The following is a 14675-nucleotide window of genomic DNA, read 5'->3' on the forward strand; positions in this document are numbered from 1 at the left end:
TTTACTGTCCCATCACCTCATGTTCATGGATCAATAGTTCTGAGATCAGCTGAGTCCTGTCAGGTGGCGACCAGCTGATGAACCACCTCCATCTCGTCGCTGACCACTTCCTCAAACTGCTCCTCTGTGGTGTCCACGGCGACCACCGTCTCCTCCTGCTTGTAGGTCAGAGCGGGCGTCATGTCGTCGTCGAACAGGATGGGCGTGGCCTCCGCCTCCTCGTCCGCCGCCGCCGGCTTCTCCACCCCGTGCATGCGCTTCTTGTGCTGCTGCAGGTTGCCGCTGCGGTTGAAGCGGGCCGAGCAGAGGTCGCAGGCGAACGGCCGCTCGCCCGTGTGGATGATGACGTGTCTGGCGAGCTGCGAGCGGCACTTCTTGTCTTTCCCGCAGATGTGGCAGACGAAGCTCTGCGCCGGGCGCGCCCCGTTGGCGTGCACCACCTCCCGGTGTCTCTTCAGGTGGCTGAGGCGTCGGAAGCTGCGGCTGCAGAAGTCGCAGGCGAACGGGCGCGCCTCGCTGTGGATCATCGAGTGGCTCGCCAGCAGGGACTTGAACTTGAAAACTTTGCTGCAGATGGGACACGGGAACATTTTGGCCGAGGCGGCGCCCCTCCTGCGGCCGGCGGCGTGCTGCGCGTCGTTGACTCTGACCTTCAGGTGGACGCGCAGGTGGTGCTGCTTCAGGCAGGTGGCGCGCTGGAAGGTGCGCAGGCAGAGGCTGCAGCGGTGAGGTTTGTCGCCGCTGTGGATGCGCGAGTGTGCGGCGAGCAGCCCCTCCGACTTCAGCCTCTTACCGCACACGCCGCAGGCAAACTGGCCGTCGAGCGGCGGGCTCTCCTCGCCGTCGGCCTGGTTGGCGTGGACCAGGATTTTGTGACGTTTGAGCTGATACTGTCGGCTGAACTTGCGTCCGCAGATGTCGCAGAGGTGCGGCCGCTCGCCCGTGTGAGTCTGGAAGTGGACGGCGAGCTGAGACCGGCACCTGAACTCTTTGCCGCAGTGGTCGCAGAGCAGCGAGCTGGGCCGCTGGGGCTCGGCCGTGCCCTCCACGTGGGCGATCTTCTTGTGGTGCTCCAGGTCGTTGGTCCTCATGTAGGTTTTGGGGCAGAGGTCACAGTGGTGAGGCTTCGCGCCCGAGTGGATCACCTCGTGCGTCTTCAGCCTGGACCGACAGTTGAAGGTCTTGCCGCACACGGCGCACAGCCAGGCCTGCGGCGCGCGCTGCTTCTCCAGCTTGGTCACGCCGTTGGGATGCAGCCGGGTCAGGTGGTGCTGCAGGTTGTCGCGGCGATTGAAGCGCAGGTCGCACAGGTGGCAGGCGAACGGCTTCTTCCCGGTGTGGATGAAGGAGTGACGGGCCAGACTCGACTTGTTCTTCATCACTTTGCCGCAGACGTCGCACATGGTGCTGTCGGGCTCGGGCTCCAGCTTCACCACTCCCACAGGTGCATGCTGGGAGTCGGAGCCCAGCTGGGCGTCCCCAAGAGCAGAGGGAGATGGCTGAGAGGCCACATCTGGAATTTAACAGAGTGGAGATAAGTACTAAACACAAGTGATTCAAATGTTCACATCAAACTGAAACATTTATACTAATAAAATAAATGATTTTATTAATTTCTACTAATAATATATATAGTATATATATGGATGTTTATGTAGTATTATATGCTATATAATTATAATAATGTATACGGATATCATACATAACATTAGCAATAATATAAAAATATAAACCATGATGAGTTAAAAGGAGTAGGAATTTTAAAAGAAAGTGTATATTTCTTCCTACTTCCTTTTCAAACGTGTGTGTATACTATGATTTGATGATTTAAAAAAAAATCATTCATTCATTTGCCATTAATTTAAAAAAAATCAAATGCTGAAAAATACAGTATAAACACATGTTAAAGGTTGAATATGTAGAATTACCAGAACAACAACAGAAAAAGAATTCCAGCAGTCGATTGCCAGACCGTTGCTAGGTAAAACAGGCCATTGCTAGGGACTCCGCTCTGATCAGAGGACAGACAGGAGGAGAACTATGCAGGATATTTTACCGTCATTTAACAGCATAATAAATGACTTGTAGCGTGTTACAGAGAGAGTGGAGGCTCTCTGCCTTCCACACCGCTTCTGAAAACCAAACCTGCGCTCAGAGCCTCCGCTGTCACTGCTCTTGTCTCGGTGGCACCGGGAGTCCGCGACAGTAAACGTGTTTATGACAGATAAGACTACACAAATACACCCATCCTAACATGTATATGATAATCCATTGATCCACTGATTGATTATTAAAAAGGCCTGGTTGGAAACAAACGCATACGACCGGGAGGAGGCAGGAAAACAGCGGAGAACTGAGCCACATGTCGGCTACGGGCAGGTACGAATGTAAACAAGAACGGTGACAGAAAGTCATTGTCGAACCCGTCAAAAAGATTTAAAAATATTAATTTAGACTAAATATATTTTTTATGGAAAAGCAATACTTTCATTCTGTACCCCTCAAAACGCCCCATGGGTGTATTATTTTTGAAAAAAATATAGCCTTTTAATAAATACTCTACATATTCAACCTTTAAATTCAAATTAAAGCATTTAGAACAAAAATGTACAAATATATAAAATGTTAATATAAGTATAATGAAAACATTTCAAATCTGATCTAAATCTTGTTTAGAAATCTGGATCCAGGTGTTGTTGCTTCTAATGGAAATGTTTAGTGAAGACTTCCTGGACTCTCTCACCTTCAGGTGGAGTCCAGCTGGGATCCTCTGTGTCGTCCTCCACCACCTCCTCTTCCTCCACTTCCTCCACTTCCTCCACTTCCTCCTCCTCCTCCCGTTGGTCAGTATCAGGCGTTGCTGGGCGACAGCGTTGAGGTGGTTTTCGTTTTCTGGTGTTGGAGCCATGAGGCGGCCCTCTCCTCTGGGTCCTGGACCGAGGCTGGGTGGGTTTGGGGGAGAGTCTGATGGCGGGTTTGACGGTCCTGGTCCTGGTCCGGTTGGTGGTGCAGTGCTGCAGCAGAGCGCCTCCGCCCGGTCCATCAGGTCTGACTGAGAGACACTGCAGCAGCATGGCAGAGGAGCCTGACGACAGTGAAGACAACAGCAACATGCTTCAACACACACATCAACAGCAGCACACACACTCCTCTTTACACCCTGAGTTTTGCCTCTTAGGCTACACACTGCAGAGGCCTGTCAATCATCTGACAGACAGAACTCAGTGCTGACTGGATCATGAGAGAACAGCAGCTGCTCTGCTTCTGTCTGGAAGTCAGCAGGAGGTCAGAAGAAATATGACATCACAGAAGCTGTGGATACTTTGACATTTTTGTAGATAAAATTCATTTTTTAGTTAGATGATATTCACTGGGAATGCAAAATATCTATTGGCACCAATAATTATTGGCCAAAATAAAAAAAAGACAAATAAATCGGACAATGACAGTTTTGCTGATTACTAGAGCCAATTAGTTGATTTGAAACGATAATAAATAAAGATTTTTGAAGTCATAACTGTTGTTGTTTTTGTGATCACATCAGTAGTGAATGACGTGGGTTATACTGTTGCGTCTTTAATGTTAAATTCAACTTTCTTAACCTCAGGTGTGGATATAGACCAGTGGTTCTCAAAGTGGGGTCCAGGGACCCCCAGGGGTCTTTGAGAGGGTTAAATGGGGTCCCAACTTTTTCTTGAAATTTTCACCACTTTTTTTTTTTTTTTAAGAAATTTTTCCACTTTTCCTAGATTTTTATTTTTATTTTTTTTACTTTTGAGAAATTTTTATCAGTTTCTTCTAGATTTTTTTAAAGCCCCAGTATGTAACTTATTTGGCTTTTTATTAGCAAAAATAATTGCTTTAATAAATACGTATTTCACTGAAGTCGAATCACACCCGCATACAAATGAAAGCTTTCTCGTACCTTAGAATGAGTTTTCTACAATATTTTAGAAAAATTCCCACCATTGGCCCTAATTTGAACGTACAACATTGACCAAAAAAGTAATGTTCTTCAGTATCAGAACAAATATTTGTGTATTCCTGGTGTTTGCTTCAAAATATTGGGGGTCCGTGGTTAGGGGTCTGTAAAAAAGTACTGATATGAACTAACTGAATGAAAATGTTAACGGTATCAGCATCGGTTATGAGAAGCAGGAAGATATCGGTAGAGAAAAAAAGGTTATCGTGCGTCCCTTATATTCACACTGTGTGAGTCCATTCTGTTTGTTCTTCATGATGACTCCCAACTAGCCACCAGCCTGAAGTCATCTGCTCCCCCCTTGTGTCAGAGACGTGTCACTGCACTGAGACCAGCTGTGGCACCGTACTGTCTCACTGTTCTGAAACTTCACTGTCTCTAAGTGTTGCATGCTGCTCTGGTGAGAAACACCTGGATCACACTGATCACAGATGGAAATTAATCTGATTCATAATAAATTCATAGATCAATAAATAAAGTTGCAGGACTTTGAATCAGTCAATCGTTATTACTGCAGTCAGAGTCAGTGCATAGAAAACAATGATAGAAATGATATTAGTTAAATATAAAGGGGCAGTCCTCTCTGTGTGTGCAGCCAAGGGATGCGCGTGAATGTGGTGACGTACGGACGAGGGCGGGGACTGCTAACTCCATCTGCTGACAGGAAGTTAGCCAATACAATGTAAGGCACTGTGTGTGTGTGTGTGTGTGTGTGTCTGCAGGTGTTTGCACATGCTAGAGAACTGTCTCATGGAAACGTACAAGTCCCCAGGAAAAACATACAACAATCACACTCATTTATGCAGGATTTTCACATTAAGAGCTTTGGAAGTTTAGTTTTACAGTGAGAAGCAGCTGCATGCTTTTCATTCACCACTTGTTGTGATGTTGTGATGCACTGATGGAGCTCTTTGGGTGGGGGACTTTGCACGATGAGACCATTGCTGATCCATGTGACACAGGCAAATCGACTCCCACCCCACAGCTCTGGGTGCAGCTCTGCTCTGTCCTTTCCAAGGTTATAGAAAATTAATGTTTCATTTTAACTTTAAAACATGATTAAAACCTAAAAAAAAAAGTTAAATCTAAAACTTCTAAACATGATTAAGATGTAAAAAAAAATGCAAAAAATGTTAAATTTATAATGTATAAAAGAAAAAATCAATAACCTTGTATGCAACTTCTAAATTAGCCATCCTAATACTAAGAGGCACCTCTATTTTTACTAGATCTTTATAACAGCCAGCAGGCCTGATGGGCTTTGATCTAGTCTAAATTATGATGGAGTTCTGTAAATTATAAATTATGATGGAATTCTGTGTATTGTGATAGATTATTTTATGCATATGTGGATACTGTCTATATCTTTTCTACTTAGCACAAGGGGTTTTCCGGTATGTATCTCCCTTACCATGTGACTCATCATGTGACCCCCCGGGGCAGGTGTAAAAATGGGGCGTCAGGTATGAATGAATTAGTCTGAAGAAGAGCAGCACGCTCGAAACGTTACTGTCTTTTTGTTGTTGGATGTGCTAAATAAACAGCACGTAAGGGAGCTGAAGTGTGCGGTCTCCTCTTTTCTCTTTTCTGCAGCTCTGCTCTGTACATCATATCAGGGTGTGACAGACAGACATGGTGCAGCAGCTTCACCTGCAGAGGACGGAGGACTCACCTGAGTGTCTCCAGCTGAGCTGCTGAGTCAGCAGGTCCACCTGGATGGCAGCGTCCCTCCTCTCGGCCGGGTCGCTCTGACAGCCCACCTCCTTCCTCTCCTCCTCCTCCTCCTGACTCTCCCACTGACAGCCCACCTCCCTCCTCAGCTCCTCCTCCTCCACCTCCTCTCCTTCATCCCTCAGCAGGAAGACACACAGCTGTTCTCCAGGAGGCTCCAGCAGTCCAGAGGACATGTTGACACAGCACCTGAACACAGCAGGAGGCGTTCAGGGTCAAATGTGACTCCAGTACAAATTAAAGTCATGTTTTGAAAGTATTTATCTTTTTTCTTTTTTAAGTATTATTATTATCATTTTTTATTATGACAAGCCAATGTTGCATTGCTCACATTTAAGTCACTGTACCCAACATGTACATAGCACCAACACAACTGTGTCAAAATAAAGACAATAAATAATTAATTATGATTAAAAATAATAATTTACAATAAAACAAACTGTCTCGTGTTCAGACATGATTCTGAATAAATAAAACAGTTTCTGCAGCGTCAAATACAAACACCAAACTTCCTCAGATGCTAATGCTAACATTAGCAGAGCCAGAGCCAGACTAACTGGTTCCTGTCCCGGAGAGGACCGGGTCCCGGGTCCCGGGACAGGGACAGACGGACCGGGTACCTGAGAGTGGGTCGGCTCGTGCAGCAGGGGTGAAGAGGATTTAAGGTCCACAGGGAAACTCAGCTCCGAAAGTGAAGCAACTTCTCACAGAACAACCGACACAACAGGCCGCACCGGAAACACTTGTTCTTTTTCTTTTTCTTCTACTTCCTCTTCCGGTGGGTTGATGCTGCCCCCACAGGACAGAGGCAGCGCTGCAGCTCCACGCCACACAGGAGTCTGTTCTTTATCCTTTGTTAAATATAGTATTACTTTTGGGCAAATACCATACACTGTTGTAAATGGAAAAATAAATCCCTGTTAATAATCTGTTTTAAAAATGAACTAAACAAATATTTTAGTTCCTTAAATTTACTGGCTGATGGAAATGAAAGAATTAATGGTATGATGGAAATTGCAATACGATGCAATTTGTTTATTTGTGAAGAGTCCCAATAGCTACAATGCCTTCAACTTGTGTTATATCTTTTACTTTATTTATTTTTTTCACACATTTAAAATAGCTATTTACTTATTCAGTACTAAGCCTTGTAGATTTAATTTTCTATTTTTATTGTAAGAAAAGTAATGTCTTTGAAAAAAAAAGAATGCAAGTTTCCTGTTTGAGAATGTATGTACATTTTGAACACAATAAAGTTTGAAAAAAAAAGTCTGTTCTTTATCCATTTATAATCATAATAACCCTAAATAATCACAACAATACATTTGTGAAATAATAACCTATGAAACAAAAATAGCCTATTAACATTTTAGAAGCTGTAGAAATGTTAAATTCTGTGATAAAAATATATAATAAAGACTAATCACTTGTGCATAATTATGGTTAACCCTCCCATGAATAACATGTTCATTTCTTCCATGCATGTACATTTATCCCAGATGCTACCAGAGGTCTGCAGCTCTCTGGGGCTGATGTGGGTTGGGGTTGGCCTTTACCTGATTTATTCTTCTTGGTGCTTCTTGGTAAAAGCGTTGATGGCAGTCCACTTCTGGCCAGAGTTGCAGTGATGCTGAGTGTCCTCCATATGTAAATGATACAGATCTTACTTCCTAAGGATGTCTCATTTGATCGGTCTGCTTAATTAATTAATTACTTGAGCAGCCACATGTGTTTCAGTCTATAACCTACTTGACTTTATCAATGCAGTGGGGGGTCACTTAAGTTTCACATAAATGAAAATGTGTAATAAAAATCCAATGTGTGTGTAAATGAAGCAATACAGATAGAAGTGAAGGAATGAAGAGATGAATGTAGGCCTCAGACTACAGGTCAAGTGTGTATAGAGATTTTTATTTGTAGTATTTTGGGATCATACAACATAAATAAAAGCTTTCATTACAATAATGTTCTCATCAGCACCAGAGCCATATATCAACAAGGTTCAATCAAAACATTACAGCGAGAAACATGAACCACATTTCATCAGGGTTAAACCAACCCCGAGCCACCAGGGTTACATAAAACCAGAGCCATACATAATCAAAGTTGAACGAACCCAGGTTATATGTGGACTGGGTTACGCCAGCCCACAGACCAATGTTGCTATGGTTAAATCAAATCAACCCAGAGTCTTATGTCAACAGAGTTGGGCTGTTTCCTGGTTCTGAACATCAACATCATCTGACATGATTGTCTCTCTCTCTCTGTGCTTCATAAGGACAATGACAATGACAACATCAACACCAAGAACAAACGAAGGAATAAATATTCTTCTTCCTGCTTCCTCCTGCTCTATGTACATTATTAACACAACAACCAACCAGCATCATCCAGCTGCTGAGGAGGAACAGAAACCATGTCCTGGATGTGACCAGGGTCTGGACCGAAGACCATGTGGTTGGGTGCTTCCAGTCGAGTCAGGCTTTATTCTGCAGCAGTAAATATCAAGCACCACTGAAGAAGAGACAAATGGACGGACTGTGACTTTATATAAAACACTGTTTTATCTTTATACATATTTGTATGTTTCTCTGTGGCAAAACAAAATAAAAAACAAAAGCAAAAAAAAAACAATAAAAAAATAAACAAAAATACAACAGAGGACACATGAACATCTCAAGCCAAAAGTTTGTATGGTTCCTTTTCTGATGCTTTTAAACTATTACACAGTCATTATCAGCATAGTGAGTTTGCATGCTGCAATGGAGACATACAGAGTCTTGTAAAAGTATTCATACCCCTTGAACTTTTTCACATTTTGTCACATTACAGCCAGAAATGTATAGGTATTTATTTGGATTTTATGTGACAGACCAACACAAAGTGGCGCATAATTGTGAAGCGGAAGGAAAATGATACATGGTGTTCAAGATTTTTTACAAATGAAAATCTGAAAAGTCTAGTGTGCATATATTCAGCCCTCTGATTCAATACTTTGTTAAACCACCCTTCGCTGCAGTTGCAACTCTAAGTCTTTTGGTGTTTGTCTCTAGCAGCTTTGCACATCTACAGCTGCAGTTTCTGCTCATTCTTCTTTGCAAAAAATAGCTCCACTTCAGTCAGATTGGATGGAGAGTGTCTGTGAAAAGCGGTTTTTAAGTCTCGCCACAGATTCTCAGTAAGATTCAGGTCTGGACTTTGACTGGGCCGTTCTAACACATGGATCTGCTTTGATGTAAACCAGTCCATTGTAGCTCAGGCTGTGTGTTTGGGGTGGTTGTCCTGCTGGAAGGTGAACCTCTGTCCCAGTCTCAAGTCTTTTGTTGCCTCTAACAGCTTTCCCTCCAGGGTTGTCCTGTATTTAGCTCCATTCATCTTCCTGTTCAACTCTGTCCCTGCTGAAGAAAAGCCTCCATGTTTCACTGTGGGGATGTTGTGTTCAGGTTCATGTGCAGTGTTAGGTTTCCACCACACAGCGTTTTGCATGTAGGCCAGAAAGCTCAAGGTTGGTCTTTGATTTGTAAAAAGTCTTCAACACCATGTATCATTTTCCTTCCACTTCACAATGATGTGCTACTTTGTGCTGGTCTATCACATAAATCCTGATAAAATACATGTAAGTTTGTGTTTGCAACCTGACAAAACGTAGAAAGTTGAAGAGGTATGAAGACTTCGGCAGGGCTCTGTACGTGTTATTCTGAGCTCCTTCAGGAAGCTACCTGCAGCTGAAAGCTCTGGATCAAACACCAGTAAGAGGACTTTGAGTAAAGAGTGGTTCTGTCAGGATGAGAATGAGCTCAGCATAGATGATGTTCACTAACGAGTTAAATTAGAGCTGTGACTAATGATTATCATCAGGCTGTTTTTCCACTGATCATTTCATCTTTATCGTTCCATCATCTCAAACATTCGCTTATAACAACATCTCAGCTGCTGTCACACTTCTCTGCAGACTGCAGACCACATGACTGAGCACTGAACAGTCAAACTGAACCTTTTCCTCCTCATGCACCAGCATGTGTGGAAAGTCCTTTGAGACAAACTGTTGGGCTAAACAACAACAAAAAGGCTATACAAACAAGTGTTCAGCTCGACAGCAAAAGGCCAACAGGTAGAGACTTTCACCAACATGGTATTCAGCTTTGCAGCAGAAAGGTTTGGTGTGGAGGGTGCACGACAACCAGACTTATCTACATCATGACTTGGGGAGCGGAGAAGATCCACCAACTGCAGCAGAGAGCAGCAGCCAGTGGTCTTGTTTTAAGAGGTAAAACACCCAGGAGAGAGAGAGAGCAAGAGCTGGGACCCCAGAGAGCCCCCCATGGATGCTCCAGTTCAACTTAGGTGGACAGCACAAGAGATGGTTAGACTCTTAGAGCAGCCAGATCTAGTTCAGGCCCAGGTCCCACTGGAGTCCAGAGCTCCTCTGTTGCTCACCCTGAGGTTCCTCCGATTTTTCCCTGTTAGGGTTTTCCACAGAGTTTTCCTCAGTCTATATGAGGGTCTAAAGGCAGAGGATGTTGCTATAATGCTATGTGAAGCCCTTTGAGACAAACTGTTTGTAAAAACGGGCTATACAAATAAAATGGCCTTGCCTTGCCTCCTCAGACTTCTGTGGGAGGTTTGGTGAAGGGGAACCACTGCAGGACAATGGAAGCAGATAAGGGGAGGAGGAAAATTCAATCTAGCTGGAGCAGTTCAGAGCCATGAAGATCATCAATCTCATTCTGAACTACTGTGGGGACTTCTGGCTGGGTCACTTCGGGGGCTTGACATTAGACTGGCACCAGCTTGAAAAAAGTCTCAGGTATTATCTTTGCTGTTGCCATGGACATGGTGGTCAAGGCAGCTGGGACTGAGGTCCAGCACTCAGCAAGAGAGGCCCTGCTCTACTGGGGCTGAGGAGCCATCAGCAGGCAGGAGGCTTGATGCTGGGACACTGAGGGAGGGTCCAAACACCTGATGATGTCATGTCAGCTACGCCATCCCAGGATGCATCTGCAACTGTTTGAATGTGACTTTGGTCCTGAGCTTTGACGTCAAGTTGCTCCACAGTCAATTAAAATCCACCTGTTACCATCACAACAGGCTGGTTCCACATCGGATCAAAAGTCTGAAGTTGAACTGATGTGAATGATCACCTGTTCAATTCCACACAATCATCATAATCACAACTTTATTAGAGGAGCCAGGTCAAAGTCACCTGGACCTGACCTATGACCTCTCTAGAGCCTTACAGGAAATGCAGTTGTCCAGAGACTGAGGATCATCTTCCTCATGCTGAACATCATCATCCTTTGGATCAGAGGTTTTCTATCTGAGAGAGATCTATATCTCCACAGTGGTTAGTTAGTGTAGTTAGTGTTAGTGGCTGTGCTTAGTTAGTGTTAGTGACTGTAGTAGTTAGTTATTAGGGTTAATTAGCGTGGTTGGCTGCTAGTTTAGGTCACATCTAAACACCAACAGCTTCTGATTCAGTGTGATGTCACTTCCTGGTGATTTCATCATCTCCTCCAGAATAAAAGTCCCAGAGAAACAGAGCTCAGCTGATTGGGCTGCTGTTCCAGGGACAGTCAGACTGCATGTGGATCGTTATAGGGATTAGAAACATTATGTCTTGATCTCTGCTCTCTGACAGGCTGTGTTGGGGGTGTGGGGTTGAGGGGGTAAAGTGACGACTTTGAAAACCTCTGCTCTAATGTTTCTGAAGCTACAGGAGGGAAGTTCTTTGGGTGATGACCTGATAATGTTACTAAAGCTGGTGAGATGCTCCACTCTGACATGGTTTTGGTTCATTAATACAACAATACAATAAAAAACAAAACAACAGTGACACGTGGTGAATAACAAAGTGAATCTGTCGGAGTTCAGTGTGTCCATGCTTCAGTCAGACAGTCCAGTCCAACAAGGCAGTGCAAAACATCCTCCTTCTCCTCTTCCTCTTCCTCCCTTCACTGTCCTCCTCTTCCACTCCAGTCAGTAGTAGACCTCCTCCAGCTCCTGCTCCTCTTCACACCGTCAGACAGTATGCAGCATTATGACTGGGAGAGGAGGAGGATGATGAAGAAGCTGTGGCTAAAGCTAAGCAGCGTTGAGATACTCCAGAGCAACTTCATAACAGAACTTATACTGTTCCTGCAGGGAGACAGAGCCAGAGATCTAGTTAAATATACGAATCACAATATCATGTCAAATACACAGAATATTATTAATAACAAAGCTATTAGTCAGACATAATACATTCTCAATAAAGAAATAGGAAATACATTTAAAAGGTGTAAAATATGATGTCATTTTAAATATAAGTTTCATAATTACAACAAAACCAACCACCCATATTATATTTTCTATTTATCTTCAGTTATCTTAACCCAAAGATGAAAGTAAATAATCAAGTTTTGTTTAATTTTTAATTAATAATAAAATTGTGAAAACAAAAGGTTTGGTATATTAATAAATGTTAAATAAAATCAATAAAGATAATAATGTAAATTATTAGCCTTAAATAAAGAAAATAATATAAATACAATCACTCTAATAAGTCACTGAAGATTAAACTAATAAAACTGATCATTTCTTGATCATTAGCTTTTGTGCTGCACACACCTGGGACACTCTTAATACACTTTTTCGTAGTTGGTCAATAGTAGTAGGTAGTAGGTCAATAGGTCAATTTAAATGGTTTTAAATTGATTCATTATGAGTTATTCTGCTCTGGTAGAACTGTTTTTACCTGTGTTGCCTGTAATCTGGATTCATTATTGTTCAGATTTACTTGCCACATCATTCAAATGAGAACACTCAATGACCTCTCAAGATTAAATGAAGGTTGAATGAATATCAATAAAAACAACAATTATAATACTTTATATATACGAAGAAAAAATGATAGATTTGGGAAGTGTTGGTGTGAAATATGTAGAATATACTGTATAAACTATATAGACCCTAGAAGTACAATAATGGGAGGTTCTAAAGTAAGACATTTGATTCAGTGAATCTTTTCTCTGTTTGATGTGAAAATACAAGAATTCCACTTTCTTTGCTCCAGTGTGCTTAGTGTTGTAACAGAAACCTGTGACAGTAGAAATGATAAGAGTGTGTCATCTTTACCAGCAGGTCCACCATGTTTGGTTTGTTGTTTCTCAGCGTCTTAACTGCGTGAAACACGTCGACACATCGCTGCTGCCGCAACATTTCACACACTATACTGATGCTGCAGAACACTCCGCTGCGGCCCCCTCCGTTCCTGGGTGGAGAGCAGGAAACACAAAACAGTTGATGTTATTCCACCTTCAACCACTAGATGGAGACAAAGCACCACTTGTGAACACTGTCAGCTCAGCATTTTCTGTTCTTCTGCTCTAACTCGAAGTATTATCGTTGTTTGAACTTGTACTATCAGTGGTGCTATCGTAGTATCAGTAATACTACTCTAACTAGTACCTACTATTGTACTGTGAATATTTCTATATTGATACTGCAATATTTCTATTGCAGTATCATCAGTACCAAATCTATACATCTGGACTATTGTCAGATAGTATGGGCAAGAGCTACCTGAAAAGATCTGAATAAGTTACAGCTGGTGCAGAACAAGGCAGCACGCCTTGCTCTGCAATGCCCATACAATAACAGTATCAACAACATGCATTCCTGTCTACAATGGTTAAAAGTAGAGGACAGAGTCAATGCTGCATTACTTGTCTCAATATGGAAAACATTACAGTTTAAAACACCTTTATACCAATACAATCAGTCAAAACACAATCATGATTCATAAACATATGCCACCAGACAGGCAACACAAGGCCGGTTCAGCACACAATAGAATACAGATCAATTAAAGCATGGAACTCCTTACCACTGCCAATAACTAAACTCAAACACAAACTAACATTCAAAAAGCAAATAACAAAATATATTGGCATTTCATATCTGTAAAATATCATACGCATTATGCACACATACACATGCACACACACTTCACACAAAGGGTCTTATGTAGGGTAATAGGGTCTCTTGTTGTCATTTTCATTTGTTTTACCCTCTTATTTTATTCTTTTTATGTTATTTTATTTTATAACTGCTGTACATCGGAGCTATCTTACACATGTTCTCTGATGTAGATGATGTAGATGACAATCTGATTGTACAGATTTAATGTAAGATTTTGTTGACTTGTCTTTTTCATGTTGTGATTGCAGATGTACTGGTTTTGTAAATGTGGACCCCAGGAAGACTAGCGGTGTTCTAGAGCGCAGCTAATAGGGATCCTAACAAATAAAAACAAAAATAAAATAAAAACCAGTGTTGTGTCAGTATAGAGTGTGTATTTAGTTCTTACAGGCAGTGGACTACGGTGCGTCCCTCCCCGCCGTCGTACTCCTCCTGCCATTTGTCCACCTGGTGGACCAGTTTGAGGAAGGAGCGCTTGGAGACAGGCGTGTCCCGGTACATCGGCCAGCCCAGGAACTGGAACTGCTGCACCATACGGTACCCATCCTGAGGCTATGTGGGGGGGACACAGGGTGGACAGGGGGTCAGAACAAGCTTGTCTGCTACATAATAGTAGGAGAGAGCAGTGAATTAAACAGGAGACACTGAAAAGTACATTAATCAGACACACCCTGATCCGCACAGAGGGGAGGAAGGAAGACAGGAGGGACGGACAGAGAAAGGATGGACAGACAAAAGGAAATGAGGGGATTATGAAAGGGATGAAGGAGGAAAGGAAGGAAGGGGAGGGTTTAAACAGTACAAAGAGGTGATAAAGAAACAAAGAGGTAAGTGAGGAAAGTAGGGCAGGAGAGGAGGGAAGAGTATGCACAAGGAAAAGGGTAGGGTTAGGAGAAAAAAGAAAGAGAGTGAGAAGGAAATGAAAGGGAAGGAGAGAAGGAGGAAAGTGAAGGGTGTAAAGGACGGAACAAGAGTAGATCCTAACATAAATGTGAACAGACAG

The 14675-nt window shown here is 42.9% G+C and overlaps 2 protein-coding genes across 2 annotated transcripts in view; both read right to left on the minus strand.

Moving 5' to 3' along the window:
- On the minus strand, window positions 1-6459 carry LOC311003745 (zinc finger Y-chromosomal protein-like). The gene is made up of 4 exons (XM_083995573.1): window positions 6334-6459; window positions 5655-5902; window positions 2744-3085; window positions 1-1513 (listed from the first exon to the last, which is right to left on the minus strand). The coding sequence occupies exons 2-4, from the start codon at window positions 5887-5889 to the stop codon at window positions 60-62; spliced, it is 2031 nt and encodes a 676-aa protein (XP_083851699.1). The 5' UTR covers window positions 5890-5902; window positions 6334-6459; the 3' UTR covers window positions 1-59.
- A 3827-nt stretch (window positions 6460-10286) lies between these two features.
- Window positions 10287-14675, minus strand: part of LOC311003924 (receptor-type tyrosine-protein phosphatase mu-like) — a 171614-nt gene continuing 167225 nt past the window's right edge. Inside the window, exons 36-38 of the mRNA XM_083995836.1 lie at window positions 14061-14224; window positions 12827-12962; window positions 10287-11848 (exon numbers count right to left, since the gene is read on the minus strand). Coding sequence (XP_083851962.1) covers window positions 11795-11848; window positions 12827-12962; window positions 14061-14224 — 354 coding nt within the window. The 3' untranslated portion in view covers window positions 10287-11794. The remainder of the gene's footprint in view (window positions 11849-12826; window positions 12963-14060; window positions 14225-14675) is intronic.

The sequence above is a fragment of the Trachurus trachurus genome (assembly GCF_905171665.1).
Source record: "Trachurus trachurus genome assembly, chromosome: 20".
Classification (NCBI taxonomy): domain Eukaryota; kingdom Metazoa; phylum Chordata; class Actinopteri; order Carangiformes; family Carangidae; genus Trachurus; species Trachurus trachurus.

What these genes read in the sequence shown, in the direction of transcription:
- LOC311003745 (XM_083995573.1), bottom strand. Translation starts at nt 5,889, where the DNA reads ATGTCCTCTGGACTGCTGGAGCCTCCTGGAGAACAGCTGTGTGTCTTC. An exon ending in GCTCAGCTGGAGACACTCAG is followed by an intron (nt 3,086 to 5,654) that starts GTGAGTCCTCCG and finishes CACTGTCGTCAG; the next exon opens with GCTCCTCTGCCATGCTGCTG. An exon ending in CAGCTGGACTCCACCTGAAG is followed by an intron (nt 1,514 to 2,743) that starts GTGAGAGAGTCC and finishes GTTAAATTCCAG; the next exon opens with ATGTGGCCTCTCAGCCATCT.